Here is a 21,218-nt window from a genome sequence, read left to right as displayed (position 1 = left end):
GCATAGACTCCAATAGGGTGACAGTGATTTACACCAGCTGGCCCCTTTGACTCTGAGAGTGCAATGCTGATTTACACCAGCTGAGGAGCTGGCTTACTGACTCCAATAGAGTAACACTGATTTACACCCAATGGGGATCTGGCCCTTTGATTCCAATGGAGCTATAGCTGATTGACGCCAGCTGGGGATCTGGCACTTTTAAATCTTTAGTCTCCTCTGGCACCCATAGCCCCTTCCTCACCCCCAAATCTGGGTCCCCCCCCTGCATTCCCTGCTCAGTGGAATCCCACCACTGTCCCTCAGTTCTGAGAGGAATTCAATCTCCATGGTGATTCAGTTGTGGGGCTCAGGGCTCCTACACTGATCACTCCAGTGGGACCCCAGTCCCTGACCTCAGACAGAGTCCCCATCTCCTAGAGTGGGAGGGGGATTCTGCCCCTAGTTTTATTCAGCCCTGGACTGTGTTGTGCCCTGATCCCCTCCAATGGGAGCCCAGCTCCTTATTGTGGGACCCTTCCCTGATGCTCAGAGGGGAGTGTGGGCTCCACAGATACCCAGTCTACACTCGTGACACACACAGTGCTCCCCCTGCCCTGGGAATTCATGTGCTCCGGCCTTGGTGATACCGGCTCTGAGGAGGCATGAGCATGAACCTCACTGCGAGACCTCTGAGCCTCTCTTGTGCTCGGCAGGCTCTGTCAAGGAAGCTGGCAGGCTGGGCTTCAACTCAGCGAGCCGTGACGCAGAGAACCACAGAGGGAGGAAAAGCAGCCTCTTCCTCCCGGCCCCCTCCCCTTCCCCGTGCCAGGTAGCAGAGCCGGCTGGGGTGCAAACGCCCGCTCGCTCAGCCCCGAGCTCACAGATTCAGACGGGGTGGAGGAGGGAGAGACCCGGCCCGATGGGAGTCCAGCAGCCAGCATTCACCTCGCTGATCTTGGTGGGGATGTGGGGTGAGTACTCGAACTGGCCTCTGCCATTCAGGGACTCAGCATGGCTGCCCTGATCTACAGAGGGGTCCCAGTGTGTGTGAGCGCCCTTCCCTCTGCAGTCAGGGCATGCGGCAATCACACATCTTCTTGCCACTGCAGGTGTCCAGCCAGGGGAACCAGGGCAGGATAGATGAGGCCCTACTGAACTGGTGCAGAGATGCAGAGATCTCCTAGGTGGTGTGGTAGATTTCACCCTGTCCTAGCTTTGGTTTTCAGGAATGTAAAACAATGGGCTAGAGCCCCAACGGTGTTAAACTGGCATCACTCCATTCGTGCCAATGGGCCCGATCCCTAACCGGTGTAAATCAGCTTTGCTCCATTGGCAGAGCCCCATAAATGAAATCAGCCTGCTATTTAGCACCGCACCTTTTGAATAAAGCAGGGCTCTAAACCATGAAGAAATATGAGGCCGAGCCTCAGCAGGTATAAAAGGACATTGGCTTCAGTGGAGTTCCAGCCGATGTGCACTACCCGGGGATCTGGCCCATTGACTGCAATGGAGCTATGCAAAGTTACACCGCCTGAGGATTGGGTGCAAAAAGCAGTTATGCCATGGCTCCATCTTGTGCAACTGCTGGATCCTCCATCCTTCCCGTTTGTCTATTTATCCACCAGTTGCATCTTGTTGTAATCCTAGATCAGGAGCTCTCTGGGGCAGGAACTAGTCTCTCTCTCTGTTTGTTTGTTCAGCACTGAATACAACGGCTTTGGTCACTGACTGGGCCCTGTAGCCCCTTCTGCAATACAAATAAGAAGCATAACAACATGCAGAGTGGTAATTTTGTTAGCCCTGTAAAGAGGGTGCGAGCGAGGACTCGAACTAAGGGATAGCAGCATCAGTTTCTCTTGAGTCATTTCAAACGGGATGGGCCGAGCGCCAGTTGGTCAGGAGATTTTCGCCGAAGTGGTGTTTCACCAGAGAATGCTGATTCGTCAAAACTGAATATTTACACGGGAAAGGAAACGTTCTTTGGGATGGTTGTTCAGGTCCAGGATGGAATGTTTGGTCGAAGTGAGAGACAGAGCCCCACCAGGGCGTAGCCAATAGCCTTCCGGTTTGGGCACTTCTCTGCAATGCGATACAACTGATTTCAACTCCTTTATCTGAAAGAGGCAGAGTAGGGATATAAACCGGCACCTCTCATACACTGGCTGAACACCCTAACCACTGGCTTATTCTGAGGTCTCTCTCCCTGTATATTGTCTGAAAAAATTTGAAAAGACCTCAGCTTTGTCCCAGTGCATCACAGGAGCTTTTTTTGAAATCTCAAACACTGTTGCAGGACAGGAAAACCATTTCCCGCCCAGCTCTGTTGAGCATATACTGATGCACGTGTCCCAAACACAGGGCGGGCTGGATGGTTGCCCCTCTGTCTCCCTGTCTGGTCTCTCTAAGTGCACCTACAGCAGGTTTTGGACCTCTTGCCCTCATCTCAGGGTGGGATCTTGCAATTCTTCCAGTCTTAGGTCAGGAGCTAGGAAAACTGTCCTGCTTACACAAACCACTTCCCATCCTGCAGGCCCCACTGGGCTTGGGGAACCTATGACCAGGTCTAGCGGCCAACAGCCACCTTAAACATAGGATTTTTTATTTAGCAGCTGGAACAAAGCATGAGAGAAAAAGGGATTTGAAATCAACAGCCAGCCTTCGTGCGTGTCTAATTTAGGGCTTACAAGGAGCTATTCAGGAATTCCACCTCAAATTCACACCCTACCTTATTAACCCAGAATAACTCTCATGTGTGGACGAGCCCTTACCTAAGTTCTGCCATCCCACCATGGTGACCAAAGCAGGTCATATTTCCTCAAATACCCCACAGGCTCCCATGTCTCAATCTGGTTCCCTCGCACATCCCTTTTTTAAAGCTTAGACATGCATCCGACGAAGTGGGTATTCACCCACAAAAGCTCATGCTCCCAAACGTCTGTTAGTCTATAAGGTGCCACAAGACCCTTTGCTGTTTTTTTTAAACCTTGCCAAGGTTTTTTGCTCCTCAGGAGGTTTATTCCAGGGTTGGTGGGTTTTGGCCCCTCCTGGCTAAACCAGTCCTGAAGGCTCAAAGGGGATCAAGCAAGAGCAACTGGAGCTAATTGCTCAGCATTGTCCCATAATGACTCTTAAGTGGCGAGTGATAGTGACCATCACAAGCCACTTCCTCCTTCCTGCCTGACCCGTGCCAGAAACACTCAGATCAAAATGTCCATGCAGAAAACACCATCCCAATAACCAGGCTAATATAGAATCGCTACAGGGCACGCCATATTCGCCACAGTGCTACTGGGAAACCAGCCCTCCCGTTCCCCAGACAGCCCACGGCTTGTGTCCAGATTGCACGGTTGGTCTAACTGAGGTCGTAAGCACCTTAGGGTGAGGAGCGCATATTCTGGAGGCATTGTGCGGAGCCCGCTGTGCTGTCGGTGCTTAACAAATGCATAACAAACCTCCTCATTGATAACAACACCTCGGGGACTAATCCTACCCTGGCCCAGGCTGGGGGACCCAGAGGTGACTGGAGAAGAGGTAAATCTCTAGGTCTTTTCCATCTCTTCTCTCTCTGGGACAACCTGGCTCTAGGTCTTTATTCAGTCCCTGTTAGGGTGAAATTTCTGCTGATGTAGTCCATCAACTTCAATGGGCGTTTGGCCTGAATAGTAATTTAAGACCTGTAATAAGCCCCCCTCCTCACCCCCGAACACCAGCCAACGAAGAAACAGAGGAGGGACTCTGGAAGAGCAAGGGAAGCGGGGAGACACAGGACTTGGTAAATTAGACTGCTGTACTGAACCAGCCTCTCGGTCCAGCCAGTCTGCAGCTGAGACCCGATGCCTGGGAGGAAGACAAACTGCTTTCCCCTACAGAACGCATCTGTCTGCCAATCACCATGGCATCTAGGCACAAAATACAAGATCTAAAGGCCTCAACCTGGCTCAGGAAGGGCTGTGCTAGAAACAGGGGCCATACCCACCCAGACAAAGGCATGCATTAGTAGGAGCATTGGCAGCAGGTCGAGGAAAGTCATTATTCCCCTCTATTCGGCACTGATGAGGCCACATATGGAGTTCTGTGTCCAGCTTTGGGCCCTCCACTGCAGAAAGGATGTGAACAAATTGGAGAGAGTTCAGTGGAGGGCAATGAAAATGATTAGAGAGCTGGAGCACATGTCTTATGAGGAGAGGCTGAGGGAACTGGGCTTATTTAGTCTGCAGAAGAGAAGAGTGGGGGGAGGGGAGATTTGATAGCAGCCTTCAACTACCTGAAGGGTTTTTTAAAAAAGGATGGATCTAGGCTGTTCTCAGTGGCGGCAGATGACAGAACAAGGAGCAATGGTCTCAAGTTGCAGTGGGGGAGGTCTAGATTGGATATTAGGAAAAACTATTTCACTAGGAGGGTGGTGAAGCACTGGAATTGGTTATCTAGGGAGGTGGTGGAATCTCCAGCAGTAGAGGTTTTTAAGGCCCAGCTTGACAAAGCCCTGGCTGTGATGATTTAGTTGGTGTTGGTCCTGCTTTGAGCAGGGGGTTGGACTAGATGACCTCCTGAGGTCCCTTCCAACCCTGATATTCTATGATTCTATGATGAAGGAGGGATGTTAGAATCACAGAACTGTAGGGCTGGAAGGGACATTGAGACGTCATTGACTCCAGGCTCCTGTACTGTATCAGAGGGGTAGCTGTGTTAGTCTGGATCTGTGAAAAGCGACAAGGAGTCCTGTGGCACCTTATAGACTAACAGACGTTTTGGAGCATAAGCTTTTGTGGGTGAATACTCACTTCATCAGATGACATGCATCTGACGAAGTAGGCATTCACCCACGAAAGCTTATGCTCCAAAACGTCTGTTAGTCTATAAGGTGCCACAGGACTCCTTGTCGCTCCTGTACTGTGGCAGGACCACGTAAGCCTAGGGCTCAGTCCATTTTACCCCTTGCCCCCATTTATCTGATACACCTTAGGCTCCTCCCCCTCAAATTTTTTCTCCCACTGGTGCTCAACTACCCTGGAGGCAGCAATCTCTTTGCATGGGACCATACGTTGCCTGCTTTACTCACTCTAGAGGTGCCCAAAGGGGTCAGCGGGGCTCTGCATGTGCCAGTGATGCAAGCCAATTTGGGTTCCAAAGCTCGTTGAGTAGCTAAGCCAGTCTTGCAAAAAAACATCAGGCACATTTGCCAACCCAAACACAAAATCTGCTCACGGCCCTGAGCGATGAGAAAGAGAAATCTAACTCTGTCGGACTCACCCCTCAGAAAAATTAAATAAAAAACACAATCGCTGGCGCCAGGAGAGTTGAAATCTGTGAGGCTGCATTAATAAAACACAGTCCTGGCCATCGGAGGCCACTTTGTCCTCCCCACCACTTGTCTGTTCACGCTCCTGCTGTGTGTCATGGATCAGGGCGCCGCTGTGCTAGGCATTGTATAGATGTTGCATGACAAATAGTCCCTGCCTAAAGGCCTGGACTACAGACAGCTTTTGTACGGTCTATCTATTTCATTTAGAGGTGTGATTTTTACCAGCACAAACCCCAGTGTGGACACAGCTATATCAAGCAACAACGAGTCCTGTGGCACCTTATAGACTAACAGATGTATTGGAGCATGAGCTTTCATGGGTGAATACACACTTCGTCAGCTCATGCTCCAATATGTCTGTTAGTCTATAAGGTGCCACAGGACTCTGTCACTTTTTGCAGATCCAGACTAACACGGCTACCCCTCTGATACTTGACAGCTATACCAATATCAAGTTATCTTAGCAGTTTGTACTTTATTCCTCTTCTCATAAGGGAATAAGCTATGCCGGTAAAAGCACAGTTATGCCGATATAACTATGTCCACACTAGAGGAATTGTGTCCCTTTTAACTACATTGGTATTGTTAAAGTGATACAACTTTCTAGTGTAGACAAGGTTAAATATTGTCTAAATCCTAGACTGTGAGCATTCTGGGGCAATGGCTGCTTTTGTATTGTTTATACTGAGCCTAGAACAATGGGGTCTTGTTCCCTGACTGGGATCTGGAAGTGCTATAGCAGCCACACACAATAATAAATCAAGATTAGATGCCTTAAAACTACATTCTAGCTCAACCACAAGATATGGGCTTGATGCAGGAATCACTGGGTGAATCCCATGGTCTCTGTTATATTGGATGATTATAATGGCCCCCTTCTGACAAAATTCATGATAATGATGAAATAAATAAATAGAATCAAATAATAATAAATAATGCTGCAATTAAAATACCTGGGTTCTAGTCCCAGTTCTACCACTGGTCTGCTGAGTGACACAGGGCACGTCACTGCTCTGTGCCTCAGTTTCCCCACCCGTAAAATGGGGAGAATGATACTGACCTCCTTTGTGAAGCACTTTGAGCTCTACAGATAAAAAAGCACTAGATAGGAGCTAGGGATTGCTATTATCACGTAGCACTTACAGAGCATTCTGCGTTTCCAAAGGACTGCGCAAACTAGTTCATCTTTTTTGCCTTCTCTGGACTTTTCCCGCCTCATCTCTGCCTTTCTTACAATGAGGCAGCCAAAGCGGGACACTACTCCCAGAGGGCTGCAATACTGTCTTTGAAACATGTTCAGTCTTCTTCGCTGTGCCTCCTATTCTTAAACGCTGTGTCCATGGGTTTTTTCGACATTCACACAGTATCAAGGGAGGGATCATAAAGTCAAACCAGTGTGATATTGGCATCAGACAGCAGAACCTGCGGGGGGGAGGTGGAACCTCACGGACTTAGAGCTTCCCAGAGAGGAATTTAACTTGTTGGACAAAATTCGCAAAGTGATTTTTGGATGCCTTGATTTTTGGCTGACCAACTTGAGACACCAGAAACGGGATCTGATTGCCAAGAGGATGGGCGTTTAGCACTTTCCAAAAATCAGTTCCTTTAAGATATCTCAAATTGGCCACTCAAAATCATTAGTCGCTCCTGAAAATCTTGGCCATCAAGTTAAAAACAGTAAATCATTTCAGAGTTGCCCTTCATTGAAATAGTCCCATTCACAGAGCTCTTCAGGTTAAAGTTCCTAAAGTTAGACATTTTTAAATCAGCAGGTCCAGATAACTTGCATCCAGGAGTTTAAAAGAGCTGGCTGAGGAGTTTGCTGGATGATTAATGTTGATTTTTCAGTACGTCTTGGAATACAGGGAAAGTTCCAGAAGACTGGAAGAAAGCTAATGTTGTGTCAATATTTTAAAAGATAAATGGGAACCGCGTAATTATAGGCCTGTCAGCATGACATCGATCCCAAGTAAGATAATGGAGGGGCTGATACAGGACTCAGTTAATAAAGAATTAAAGGGAGGTGATATAATTAATACCAATCAACATGGGTTTATGGAAAACGGATCTTGTCAAACTAGCTTGATATCTTTTTTTTTTTATGAGATTACAAGATTGGTTGATAAAGGTAATAGGGTTGATGTAATATACTTAGACTTCTGTAAGGCATTTAACTTGGTATCAGGGCCGGCTCTAGGCACCAGCATTCCAAGCATGTGCTTGGGGCGGCACTTTTCAAGGGGCCGCGCTCCGGCTTTTTTGTTTGTTTGCTTTGGCAGCAGCACTCCAGCCCCCGTTTTTAATTTATTTTTTATTTTATTTTATTATATTTTTGTTTGGGGCTGCAAAAAACCTGGAGCCGACCCTGCTTGGTATCGCATAACATTTTGATTAAAAATCTAGAAAGAGATCAAATTAACATGGCACGCATTAAATGGATTAAAAGCTGGCAAATGAGAGGTCTCAAAATACATGTGTCTGACAAAGTGGGTATTCACTCACGAAAGCTCATGCTCCAATACATCTATTAGTCTATAAGGTGCCACAGGACTCTTTGTTGCTTTTTACAGGTCTCAAAATGTAACTGCAAGCAGGGAATCGTCATCCAATGGATGTGTTTCTAGTGGGGTCCCACAGGATCAGTTCTTGGCCCTATGCTACTAACATTTTTATGAATGACCTGGAAGAAAATGTAAAATCATCACTGATAACATTTGCAGATGACATAAAAATCCAGGAGTGGTAAATAATGATGCAGAGCAATCTGGATCACTTGGTAAACTGGGGGCAAGCAGACAATATGTGTTTTAATATGGCTAAATGTAAATGTATACACCTGGGAACAAAGGTAGAAGGCCATCCTTACAGAATGGGGGACTCTATCCTGGGAAGCAGTGACTCTGAAACACATTTGGAGGTTATGATGGATAATCAGCTGAACAGGAGCTCCCATGCGATGCTGTGGCCAGAAGGGTAATGCTATCCTGAGATGCTTAGCTGGGAATCTCAAATAGGAGTAGAGTGGTTATTTTTACCCCTGTATTTGGCACTGGCATGATTGCTGCTGGAATCCTGTGTCCAGTTCTGGTGTCCATAATTCAAGAAAGATGTTGATAAATTGGAGAGGGTTCAGAGAGAAGCCTCAAGAATGATTAAAGAATTAGACCCCAGGCCTTATAGTGATAGACTCAAAGAGCTCAATCTATTTCACTTAACAAGAGAAGGTTAAGGGGTGAGTTGATTACAGTCCCTACATGCAGGGCCGGCTCCAGACCCCAGCGCGCCAAGCGCACGCTTGGGGCGGCATTTTGCCGGGAGGGTGGCAGGCGGCTCCGGCGGACCTTCCACAGTCATGCCTGCGAGAGGTCCACCGGAGCCACGGGACCAGCGGACCTCCCACAGGCATGACTGCGGAGGGTCCCCTGCTCCCGCGGCTCCGGTGGACCTCCTGCAGTCATGACTATGGAGGGTCCGTTGGTCCCACAACTCGGGTGGACCTCCCGCAGGCACGCCTGCGGATGCTCCACTGGAGCCGCGGGACCAGCGGACCCTCCGCAGGCACGTCTGCAAGAGGTCCCCCGGAACTGCGGGACCGGCGACCGGCAGCGCGCCCCCTGCGGCATGCCGCCGTGCTTGGGGTGGCCAAATTCCTAGAGCCGCCCCTGCCTACATGAAGGACAAATATTTAATAATGGGTGTTATGTTGTCTGGGGTAGCTCATGATTATGAGTGCCCAGTTCAAGGCAGACTGCCAAAAACGGGGCAGACACCCCACACTGGTGATACGTTCTATCATTAGAGTACTACAATAGTCTTATAATGGATTCACAGACAAACCCCTTAGACTCTCCAGTCTGTCTTGCCACCCAGGCAAGCTGGAATATGTGGCAAATGGTCCCTTACACCAAAATATAAACAAACAAAGAAAGAAAGAAAGAAAGAAAGAAAGAAAGAAAGAAAGAAAGAAAGAAAGAAAAAGAAATTACAAAATATTCATGTTACCTCCGGTCCCAAGAGACCAATCACTCACCCAGATCAATTTGTGTCCTAGATCTCACATCAAAGAGAGCGCTCATGGCCAATTCTATAGTAAACTAACTAAAGGTTTATTAGCTAAGAAAAAGGAATGAGAGTTACTGAGAAGTTAAAGCAGGTGAAAATATTGGTTGTCTATTACTACAGAGATGCAGTAATCTGTCAGTTTCCCAAAACTCTCTCAGGGCTACCCAGAATAACTCTGGGGATCTCCATCTTCTTGTTCAGTTATTTTGCCCAGTTAGAATCTAAACAGTCCAGAGATGAAGAATTTTTCCTTGTGTCCATACTTCTAGCTTCTCACAGAAACCAAGCTGACACTTGGGCTCTTTCTTTGATGCCAGAGAGTGAGGAGACTTTGATCTCCGATCATCACACACAGTGACCACTTGCTTTGAAATTAGCACTTTCTTGTTAAAGTTCTTCATTTGCATTCCACACGGTTTCTTTCTCGTTTGAAGGGTTATTTATAAGATTGTCAATTAATCGTAGTTAATTCACACGATTACTTCAAAAAAAAATTAATCGCGATTAATCACAGTTTTAATTGCACTGTTAAACAATAGAATACCAACTGAAATGTATTAAATATTTTGGATGTTTTTCTACATTTTCATATAGATTGTATTCTGTGTTGTAACTGAAATAAAAAAGTGTACAAAAACAAAACAATGTAAAACTTCAGAGCTTACAAGTCCACTCAGTCCTTCTCGTTCAGCCAATCGCTAAGACAAACAACTTTGTTTATATTTACAGGAGATAATGCTGCCCTCTTCTTAGAATCATAGAATCTCAGGGTTGGAAGAGACCTCAGGAGGTCATCTAGTCCCACCCCCTGCTCAAAGCAGGACCAACCCAAACTAAATCATCCCACCAGGGCTTTGTCAAGCCAGGCCTTAAAAACCTCTACTGATGGAGATTCTACCACCTCCCTAGCTAACACATTCCAGTACTTCACCACCATCCTAGTGAAATAGTTTTTCCTAATATCCAACCTAGACATCCCCCACTGCAACTTGAGACCATTGCTCCTTGTTCCGTCATCTGCTGCCACAGAGAACAGCCTAGATCCATCCTCTTTAAAAAAAACCTTCAGGTAGTTGAAGGCTGCTATCAAATCCCCCCCTCACTCTTCTCTTCTGCAGACTAAATAAGCCCAGTTTCCTCAGCCTCTCCTCATAAGACATGTGCTCCAGCTCCCTAATCATTTTCATTGCCCTCCGCTGGACTTTCTCCAATTTGTCCACTTCCCTTCTGTAGTGGAGGGACCAAAACTGGACACAATACTCTAGGTGTGGCCTCACCAGTGACAAATAGAAGGGAATAATCACTTCCCTTGACTGCTGGCAACGCTCCTACTTTTGTAGCTGGCATTGCAAGGTCATTACATGCCAGCTATGCTAAACATTCGTTTGCCCCTTTGTGCTTCAGCCACCATTCCAGAGGACATGCTTCCATGATGATGATGCTCATTAAAAAAATAATGTGTTAATTAAATTTGTGACTGAGCTCCTTGGGGGAAAATTGTATGTCCCCTGCTGTACTTTACCCGCATTCTGCCATATATTATAACAGTCTCGGATGATGACCCAGCACATGTGGTTCATTTTAAGAACACTTTCACTGTAGATTTGACAAAATGCAAAGAAGGTACCAATGTGAGATTTCTAAAGATAGCTACAGCACTCGACCCAAGATTTAAGAATCTCAAGTGCCTTCCAAAATCTGATCAGGACGGGGTGTGGAGCATGCTTTCAGAAATCTTAAAAGAGCAACACTCCAATGCGGAAACTACAGAACCTGAACCACCAAACAGAAAATCAACCTTCTCCTGGTGGCGTCTGACTCAGATAATGAAAATGAACATGCATCAGCCCACACTGCTTTGGATTCTTATTGAATAGAACCCATCATCATCATGGGGCCTAGAATGGTGGTTGAAGCATGAAGGGACATATGAATCTTTAGCATATCTGGCATGTAAATATGTTGTGGCGCTGGCTATGACAGTGCCATGAGAATGCCTGTTCTCACTCTCAGGTGACATTGTAAAGAAGAAGTGGGCAGCATTATCTCCTGCATATGTAAACAAACTTGTTTGTCTGAGCGATTGGCTGAACAAGTAGGACTGAGTGGATTTGCAGACTCTCAAATTTTACATTATTTTATTTTTGAATGCAGTTTATTTTGTACATATTTCTATATTTGTAAGTTCAACTTTCATGATAAAGAGATTTCACTACAGTACTTGAATTAACTGAATTGCAAAATACTATTTCTTTTGTTTTTTTACAGTGCAAATATTCGTAATCAAAAATAAATATTAAGCGAGCACTGTATACTGTGTTGTAATTGAAATCAATATATTTGAAAATGTAGAAAACATCCAAAAATATTTAAATAAATGGTATTCTATTATTGTTTAACAGTGCTATTAATTGTGATTCATTTTTTTAATCACTCGATTAATCGTGATTAATTTTTTTAATCGCTTGACAGCCCTAGTTACTTAGTTACAGGGATGCACAAAATGTAAATGTTTGCCATTGCATTATAACAGGATACAGATAAGTGATAACAATGCATGCAGCATCCCATTTGTTTTCATGACGTTCAAACACCAAAGACATTCTTATACATTTAACAATCACTTTGATCTATATTAATACACAAGTGAGTCGGCCTGGCTTCCTGTTCTGCATTTGTAAGTGTTCAGTGAAGCCTGGGGCTTTGGCAAGCAGTGGCACCTGGTCTGCCAGCATCACAATGGGCTCTCCAGTCTAGCAGAGAAAGGTAGAACACGATCCAATGGCTGGAAGTTGAAGCTAGACAAATTCAGACTGGAAATAAGGTGTCAATTTTTAATGGTGAGGGGAGTTAGCCAGTGGAACAACTTACCAAGGGTTGTGGTGGATTTCTCCATTGCTGACAGTTTTTAAATCAAGACTGGATGTTTTTCTAACAGATCTGTTCTAGGAATTATTTTCTAAGACTGTGTTGTACAGGAGGTCAGACAAGCTGATCACCAGTGAATCTATAAAGTCACGCTAGTGCGGACGGCCTGCCCAAGACCCTATGTCCTATTTATATTCTGTGTTAAGGATACTATTGGCCAGATCTTCAGCTGAGGTAAAATGATGTAGCCCCATTGACTCTAATGGAGCTAGAGCCTATTTACACCAGCTGGGGATCTCACCCATTGATTCCATTGGAGTTATGCTGATTCGCACCAGCTGGGGATCTGGCTCATTGATTCCATTGGAGTTATGCTGATTCGCACCAGCTGGGGATCTGGGTCCAAGTATTGAAAAATATCCCAAAATTCAATATTCAGGTGAGACATCAGTGGGAAAGTGCATGGAAACATGGCCCCTTCCTCATGGTGTCTTTGAATCACCGCAGGTTGTCCTTGCACCAGTCCAGTGAGCATTGCACAGCGGTGGGAGAGTGAGCAGGGGCGGGGGCAACATCAGCAGGCTCGCCTGCACTGGACTCTGTATTCCTGGCAATGACAATGGTCCAGGAGGCAGGAAAGGCTAAGCTGGATTTCCAGATCCCGCAGGGAGCTTGTGGTGCTTACAGTGGTTAGAAAAATCCGCTGTGGATTTGCCAATTGAGCACGTCGTATCTAGACTCATGGTTGGGAATCAGTGTGGAGCCCCATGATCTCTTTGGAGCAGACTGACTAGAACCACAGTTTAAATACTAGCAGAAAGGTCTTCCACTGGGGCTTTAACTTAGCATCACCCAATGGAAGGGGGAGTGACTAATTGATGTGCCAACAGGAAAAGCCGTTAAGCATGTTACACATGTAATTAAACTGAAGGCCAGATGCTCAGCTGGTGTACATTGATGTAGCTGCATTAACATGAAATAGAGTTACATTGATTTACACTATCTAGGGCTTTGGCCCTGAGTCTTCATATTAATAGCAAAAATCTTGAGCTACAGTCAAGCCAGGGAAAACAAGGCTAGGATGCACAAGAGATCAGAGCGTATCCTTCCTCCAGAAATCTGAAATGCTAATACACTAGATCACAGCAGTTCGGAGTGAGGTCTGGTAGTGATTTTTTAGTGTGCGTCCAAAAAGAAATTACCTGTGAATTCAACCAGTCGATCGGTCCTAAATATTATTGCGAATTTACACCGGCTGTGGATCAGGTACAAACAGCCATTCTGTATCATGGATCCATCTTTTTCTGATACCTTGTCCTCTACACAATCTTTCCCCTATTTGTCAATCCACTGATTGCATCGTGTTATAATTCTAGATTGTACACAAGGATCATAATAACAACAACCATTTCACAAGAGCCAGGAGCTTAATGATATTTGCTTATAAAAATACATTACAATATTCTACCGTGCTGGGCCCAACAGCTACAGTTTACGCTGGTGTTACAGTGGCACTGTCAGGCCTTTATTGCAGATTACAGAGCTGGTTTTGATAAGGGTTTAAAAGCACAGGTTTACTCTGAAAAGTGACCATATAGCCATAATGGGCCAGATCCCCACTGGTTGTAAATCAGCATGATTCTATTGGAGCCAGTGAGCCAGATCCCCAGCTGGTGTAAATTGGCCATAGCTCAATGGGAATTAACAAATCAATGCACCCGATTCTCAGCTGATGTAGATCACCCTACTGATCTCAGTAATGGACTACTATCTTCTTATTCCACAGCCTTTCTCTGGCCCCATGTCCTTTTCCTCTAAGGAGCCCATGAGACTGGAGCCCATCCGCGTGCGTGAGACACTCTGACCATGCTTTCCACCATGCATTGTCGTACATTAGATCGGAGTCAGACTCCTCTCCCCAAGCCTGATCTCCTCCCTCACTTCCATGAGCTCCTGGTGCACCACCACCAGCTGTACTAACCCAGCGAAGTCTGTGTGCTCTACAGATGTCCTTACTTCGCTGCTTCCTCAAGATCACGGCTGGTGAGGGCTTCCTGGTGATATTCCAGAAAGAGCCCTTGGGGTAGGAGCCGCCTGCACTGCACAGCTTCCCACCAGCTTCAGTAGCACATGGCGAGGCAGAGAACGCATTTAGTTTTACTGGAGCCTCGCCATCCTTCTTTCAGCTCCTCCTCCCCCCAGCCTTTGGTGATCGCTGAAGGTGCTGGAGCTGCTACCATCTCACTCCAAATGCTTTCAAGCAAGCTGGGCCAGATTTCCTTTAAAATGGGGTTTACAGACATGAACATGATCCCACTGGGGTGCTGGCAGGGCTTGTGCCCAGGGCCTTCAGCACTAAGAACACGAGCTGCAGGAGTGAATCTTCCCTCTAGAAGCAGGACCAGACTCATAAAGGTCTGTAGGCCAGCCATTGGCAGGGCATGTGCCACACACTGAGAGGCAGGTTGGGCTAGTAGATAGGGCCCCAGATGGGGACTCAGGAGATGTGACACTTCTCGGGGGTTTCCAGGGTTGTGAGGCACCTCTCCTCCACCTGCCCTTAGCATGAGGAAGCCTTGTCTGTGCCTGCCGGGGATCAGCCCCCTGACTCCACCGCCCACAGGCAACACAAGCACTGCCCTCTCAGTCTACACAGCCCCACTGTCCCTGTGCAGGTTAGCACCCGCCAAGTCCCTGTGAGCATCTCCCTGGAGTGCCCAGCCCTCAGTCCACTGGACACTCACAGAATTCGCACAGCTGCTGTTCCCAAAGGAACAGTACCCCGCAGCTTCCCAGTTACGCCTCAGATCACTGCTCGGCTCAACTCACAGCACGTCGATACGTTTATAGGGGAATCAAGGATAAGTGTATTTAACAAGGAACAGAGGTTCAAGTCATAGCAAGTAAGTAGAAATACTGGAAACAATTGGTTTCCTGTCAAATAAAACCATCTCCTGCTGTCCAGGCCTAGACTTTACTAACACAACACTTTTCTGGCTCACGAAGTTTAGTTCACTCAGAGTCTTTCTCCCAGCACCTAACAGCCAGGCCAGCTAAACAAGCATGCTGGCGGCTTGTCCCCTAGGTGATGGATAACAGGGGTACCTCTGTACCCCCAGATAGAGTTCCAACAATCCAGTGTCTTCGCTTGCAAATGGGGTACCCCCCTGCTGCTTGTTATTTCCTGTCTAGAATCAACCCTGGAGACTTGGCTATCTCTTGATTAGCATTCGGCTCAGACTGTAAATAGTTGTTCATTGTGAAGCAAACAATACCCAATTCGCATAGAGCAGGTAGATAAGTGTCTCCTGCTGGAAAGAAGGTTGTTTGTCACCTTTTGGCAACTGGCCCCAACTCACAAACCCGAAGAGCATAATTTTCAGAATATATACACAGCGCCTTATGTATTATCCACACCTACATTTCACAGTGGTGATGCTGATCAGCATGACGCAAGCTTTCAGCAGAGCCCTTACATGATGCCCTTTGAGGCACTATTATGTAGACACCAGACCCCGGGGATTCCTGGAGCCCTTATGCACCCCTGTGCCCATTCCCAGTGGGCATCAAGAGGGTGCTGCCTCACACCTGGCTTCTATCCCCAGCTCTGACCTGCTGCGTGACCTGGGGCAAGTCCTTTCCCCTCTTGTGCCTCCCCTCCCACCCTTTGTCTGTCTTGTCTGTCTAGACTGTAAGCATTTCAGGGGCAGAGACTGTCTCTCACTGTGTGTCTGTACCATGCACCACAGGGCCCCAGTCTCCACTGGGGCTTGAGGTGCTTTTGTAACATAAATAAATAATAATTAAACAGTGGATCAGAAAAGGCCCCAGACATGGAAGGAGCGGCAGCTCTATCACTCAGGACATTTAAAACAGGCTTGAGATAGGGAACGATTCTGTACTGACCTCATTGGGCCCTAAAAAATCCTTTGCTGAGGCCTGATAGTCTGTGCTTAGCTCCGTTGCGAGAGGGTATAGTTTGTGGTGTGATGGTTTTATCGAAGGATAGCGAAGGCTCTTCCAAAAATGTTGCAGGGATGGACAGAAGATGCAGAGGACACTTCTAGCAGGAAATGTCCCTCAGCGGGAGCATAGTTTAGAACCAGGTTTGAGAAGTAGGTTTGAACTGAAGTAATGGCTGCCCTGCCCACCTCACTTCTCCTGACAGTCTCTTCTCTTTGCAGTGACCTCCTGCCTCGGTGGTGAAGGCCAGAACGCTGCAGGTCAGTGCATCTGTTGAAGCCTCTTTCAAGCCACGTTGATCTTGGATATAAAATAAAATCCAATCAGGCAGCCGTCAGTTACTTAGCTTGTCAGCAACCGGCTTAGTGTTCTACAGTACCATGAGAGAGACATGCTGGGTTCCCAGCCCTGATGTGGACATGTCCTCGGGATGTCATTGCAGCAAGGGGTTAGCCAACCAGGCACAGCTCCCCCCTCGTAGCCCTGAGAAATCTTTGCGGGGGGGAATTGAGTGAAGGAACCCGGGCTTCGATTACTATACTTACCCTAAACACCTCGGGGGCACAGAAGCCTCAGCTACAGAAGGGAAGTTTTGCAAAAATTTCCCATCATTGCAAACAGCTTCACTGAGGACAGCGATGTTGGTAACTTTAATGCAGACATACTGCTAACTGCCACGGGGCTTTTAGCAACATGTCTTCTATCGCTGATCAGCCCCAGGCGAATCCACCTGGCAGCCCATCTATCCCAAGGCTCCCAGTATTTTAACACCATGGAGCTGCAACAGCGTCGGCAACGCTGCTCTAGTATAGACCAGCTAGCCAGGCAGGCTGTCTCCCCATGCATACTACTGTGTCTACACACTCAGAGACACACACACACACTTCTACACATCTGAGAGTCACACAAACAAACGAGCACCATTTCCTTCCTGCTCTGCTTCGCAAAACACCTGCTAACATTTCAGACAGCACTGGAGCACAGGGAACTAACAGGAGACAGAGTGAGCTGAAGGCTGACTTCACTGCAGAAAAGGTCGGGGTTTATATGGGGATAATTAACATGCATTCACTAGCCTACTGTAAAATCCTAGTAGAGGCAAGGCACCTGTAGCTTTTATAAGGTTCAGGTCAGCACTAGAGCTCCGTGAATTTTTTTTTTTTTTTTTTGTGAATAGTAAATTTACAGAAAAGTGCATTTTTCGAGGCACCAGAACCATTCACAAAATTGGGTCACATTTGGTAAATAGCGTTGGCTGAAAAAATGATTTTTTTTTAAATGTCGAAACAGTCCATTTTAGCCATTTCAAAATGATGTTTCATTTCAAATGGTTTGCGGTGTTGTTGTAGCCGTGATGGTTCCAGGATATTAGAGAGAGATGAGGTGGGGGAGGTAATAGCTTTTATTGGATCAACTTATGTTGGTGAAAGAGACAAGCGTTCGAGCTCACACAGAGCTCTTCTTCAAGTCTGAAGGTCTGTGTAAGCTCAAAAGTTTCTCTCTCTCTCACCAACAGAAGACGGTCCAAGAAAAGATATTACCTCCCCCACCTTGTTGCATTTCAAAGTTTAGCTAAAACAAAGGGTGAAAAACACTCAAAAAGGAAAATTAAAAAAAATCATTTGGGATCGAATGAAACATTTAGTTTAACCTGAAATGAAACAAACACTAAACAAAATGTCATTTGGGGTCAAACAAAATGCTTCAAATGACCTGAAAAGATGTGTTGCTGTTTCGTTTCAGCAAGAAAAAACAACAAAATTTGGTTTCAGTTCAAACCAAACTGATTTTTTTCCTGACCGTTTCAGTTCAGACCACAGACTGAAAAATCAATGATTTGCTCAGCTTCAGTCAGTCTTGCATATTTAAAAACTACAGTGCCCTGTCTCCACTGGAATTGTACAGCAGGGGAGCTAACATGTACTAGTTATCCTGCCATAAAACACACACTTTTTTGTGGCAGAGAAGACAAAGCTAAAGAGAGGGAGACAGACACAAGGGGAGTGTCATAAGTAGTTAGTTAAGGGTTAAGTTCTACCTGTAAAGGGTTAACACAGACCTGGTGAAACACCTGACCAAAGGACCAATCAGGGAAGAGAATTTGAAAATCCCAGAGAGCGGGAACTTGGGTCTCTGTGTTCTTTGTTCTGTGTTCTTAGCCGTCTGGAACTACACCAGCCCAGATGCTTAATCAAGTCTGCTCATCTCTCTGAACTAATTTCTTCTATTCAAGCTAGTGAGTATTAGAAGTACTGGGTAATTTCATATAAGAATCCTGTGTCTGCAATTCTGTGTGTTTGTATTGATTATTCGTAATTTTGCCTGTATTGTTTGTACTGAGGAAAAGGGAGAAATTTCTCCAGGGATTAATAAGATTGGACCCTATGAATGTCTATCTTGGATTCATAGAGATTGTGTATTTTTTTCCTTTTTTTTTTATTCTTTTAATAAACTCTTTTAGGTTCAGGACTTGGTTAAGTTCCTTACCTGTGGATTCAGGGGAAGGAAGCTAGGCGCCACTCTGTGGAGACAAGGGTTGTCTCCAAGCAGAGAAAGCAGGGAAGGGAGAGGGAAGTGGAAGGAATCTTTCTCCCTCTGTGATTTGATCTGTGCTTCCCCAGGAAAGTCTCTGGAAGGAGGAGGGGGGAACAGAGGGGTGTCTCGATTCACCGAATAATCGAGTGGTGGCAGCGAGAAAGAACCCTAAACACTGCTCTTCTAACATGCTGTTTTACTTTCTCAGAAACGTGGGGCATGAGACTCACAGGCTCTGGCTGCAGATGTTCGGGCCTGCTGGAGGTTAAACTTAGTGGCAGCTGGGCAAGAGTTTGTAGCAGTGTTTGGAACCAGATCACAAAAATGGTCTGTGCAGAGCTGGGCTGTGGCTCCCCCTCCTCTGAGGTTCTCCAACTAGACTCAAAGCAGAAATTCATGAAAAGGATGATGCCGAACTGCCGGGCGAATGGGACTACCCTGAGGAACTGCCGCTGGGAGAAATCTAATTGCACGCAGGATGCCACTGTGGTTTGCAAAGGTAGGTCTCATCTTCCCCTTTGTGGTGTATTGAGGACTGTATTGGAATTACAAGCTACCACTAAGAGCAGGGGAACAGATGTTCTTGGTCCTGCTTGCAGTCGGAGTCAGGCAGGAAAGAGCCAGCTTAAAGCAAGGTGGGTGAGTTGTGTCTCGCTGCCTTAGGGAGCAGCCTGTGTTCTCTCTGTGTTTTTGAGTTTTCGTGTACTATGTTCTGAATTCTAAGAAATAAAGTAGAATTACACTGCAACCTTCCAGCAAGAGAATTTATCTTTTTTATTTAATTTCTTTCTGTGTCTATTCAGTGAATATAACACCCTTCCTGACTGCCTCCCTTAGGACTTTTGCCTGGGGCTGGGTCTGCACCCTACTAAAACATTTTGGAAATCCTTATCATTTCAGAACCGGAAAAAACCACCACTGCGCCACCACCACCAACTACACCAGAACCCACCGGTAAGGAAACTCCACACATCCAGGTTCACCAAATCCATTCAGATCCACATTCACTCTTCTGATAGAAATGGTTGCAAGTTACCATAGTTATAGGTGATCATTAGCAGAGATGATGCAAGAAATGAAAGGAGTCCCTTGGTGAAATTAACATCTAGCAAATCAAAGCAAATGCTTCTTTGCACAGTGAGACATCTATCTGTGGAACTCACTGCTGCAGGAAGCCATCTGTGTATGGGTTTTTAAGAGAGCCAGATGATCTTATGATGGATAATAACATTTGTAGGGAGGCCAGCTAAAACGTGGTAATTGTACCTCATGCTTCAGGGGCATAAACAGATCCCTCCTGGGGCTGGAATATAATTCCCCTTTCCCACCCCAATGAACAGCAGTGCACATTGGGCAAGATGGATTATGGGGGTTTCACCTGTCTTTGAAGCATCAGGTACAGGCTGCTAGTGGCAACACAGTACTGGACTAGGTGCACAGTTGTCTGAACTGGTGCAGCAGGAGGCTGGATACTGAACTCCATGGATCAAGGGTCTAATCTAGTATGGCATTGGCAGGGGGTGAGATAGGAGACAAAATAGGCCAATGGTCTGTTATGGTAAAGCAGGGGAGGGAGCAGTAATTAGATCTAGTATCACAAATCCTAAGTTACTCTGATTATTACATAGATAGATCTGTATGGTGATGATAGATAGTTCCATTACCTTTTCAATTTAATGGGCATTTGGGTGATTTAATTTCAATTATTGATGAAAACTCTGCTCAGGAACTGAACTACCCCACAGGATCACAGCACCCCGCTACTGCTGAGCAGATGTGGGCTGGAAAATACCCCCAACAGCTGTTCCCATTGCGTCAGGTGTAGATGAGAAGCTGGAATAAGGAAGGTGGTGGGGAGGGATATGCTATCAATGCAGGTACGTGCCCCCAGTGGGATTTCACTTAACCACTGGGCCCAAGCTGTCTCCTAACAATCACCCACAGCTGGACTCTACCAGGGTACACCTATCAAATGACTAGGGAGAGAAAACACCAAAATACTCCCCTGGTGAATGTGACCAAAAAAAGCAGCAGAAAGGCATCCCAGGGCCTTTATCGCAAGCAATGTTGGTAAGTTATGTGCCATGGTGTAGAGATGGTGTCACTGTCTGTAACAATCCCCTTCTCTTGGTCCTTCTCCCAGGCTCCCCCAGGTTGCAGCTGGTAGATGGGAGGTTCCACTGCTCAGGGTTTGTGGAGCTCTACATGGGAGGCCACTCGGGAACAGTCCAGTCAAGTTCTGAAAACAAGATAAATCTGGCCCGCTTGGTTTGCCCGAAGGTGGGCTGTGGTGATGCCTTAGACCAGGAAGAGCAGATGCCTACTTTCCTCATGAAAAATGAAAGTAGGCATCTACCTGTCCATTGGGAGATGGTGGCATCATGTGACTCTGACTCTATCCCAGACTGTTTCAAGAGAACCAGGAACTCTCAGGACAACTCCCCAGCCATTGTCATCTGCTCCGGTGAGTGAGTCCATCTTAGGACAGCCACATCAAGTTCCTTTTCGC

At 46.4% G+C, this 21,218-nt stretch overlaps 1 protein-coding gene across 2 annotated transcripts in view; it reads left to right on the top strand.

Moving 5' to 3' along the window:
• Positions 1 to 807: 807 nt before the first annotated feature.
• CD5 (CD5 molecule) overlaps positions 808 to 21,218 on the top strand; it is a 27,492-nt gene continuing 7,081 nt past the window's right edge. The window contains exons 1-5 of one of the 2 annotated variants that reach the window (XM_039535370.1): positions 808 to 950; positions 16,396 to 16,434; positions 18,918 to 19,208; positions 19,610 to 19,663; positions 20,853 to 21,173. In XM_039535370.1, the coding sequence (XP_039391304.1) occupies positions 899 to 950; positions 16,396 to 16,434; positions 18,918 to 19,208; positions 19,610 to 19,663; positions 20,853 to 21,173 (757 nt within the window). In that variant the 5' untranslated portion in view covers positions 808 to 898. The remainder of the gene's footprint in view (positions 951 to 16,395; positions 16,435 to 18,917; positions 19,209 to 19,609; positions 19,664 to 20,852; positions 21,174 to 21,218) is intronic. The other variant, XM_039535371.1, reaches the window with a different exon arrangement.

This window comes from Mauremys reevesii, linkage group 4, assembly GCF_016161935.1.
Source record: "Mauremys reevesii isolate NIE-2019 linkage group 4, ASM1616193v1, whole genome shotgun sequence".
Classification (NCBI taxonomy): domain Eukaryota; kingdom Metazoa; phylum Chordata; order Testudines; family Geoemydidae; genus Mauremys; species Mauremys reevesii.
Note: the sequence above shows the minus strand (reverse complement) of the source record. Positions and strands in the feature narration are given on the sequence as shown.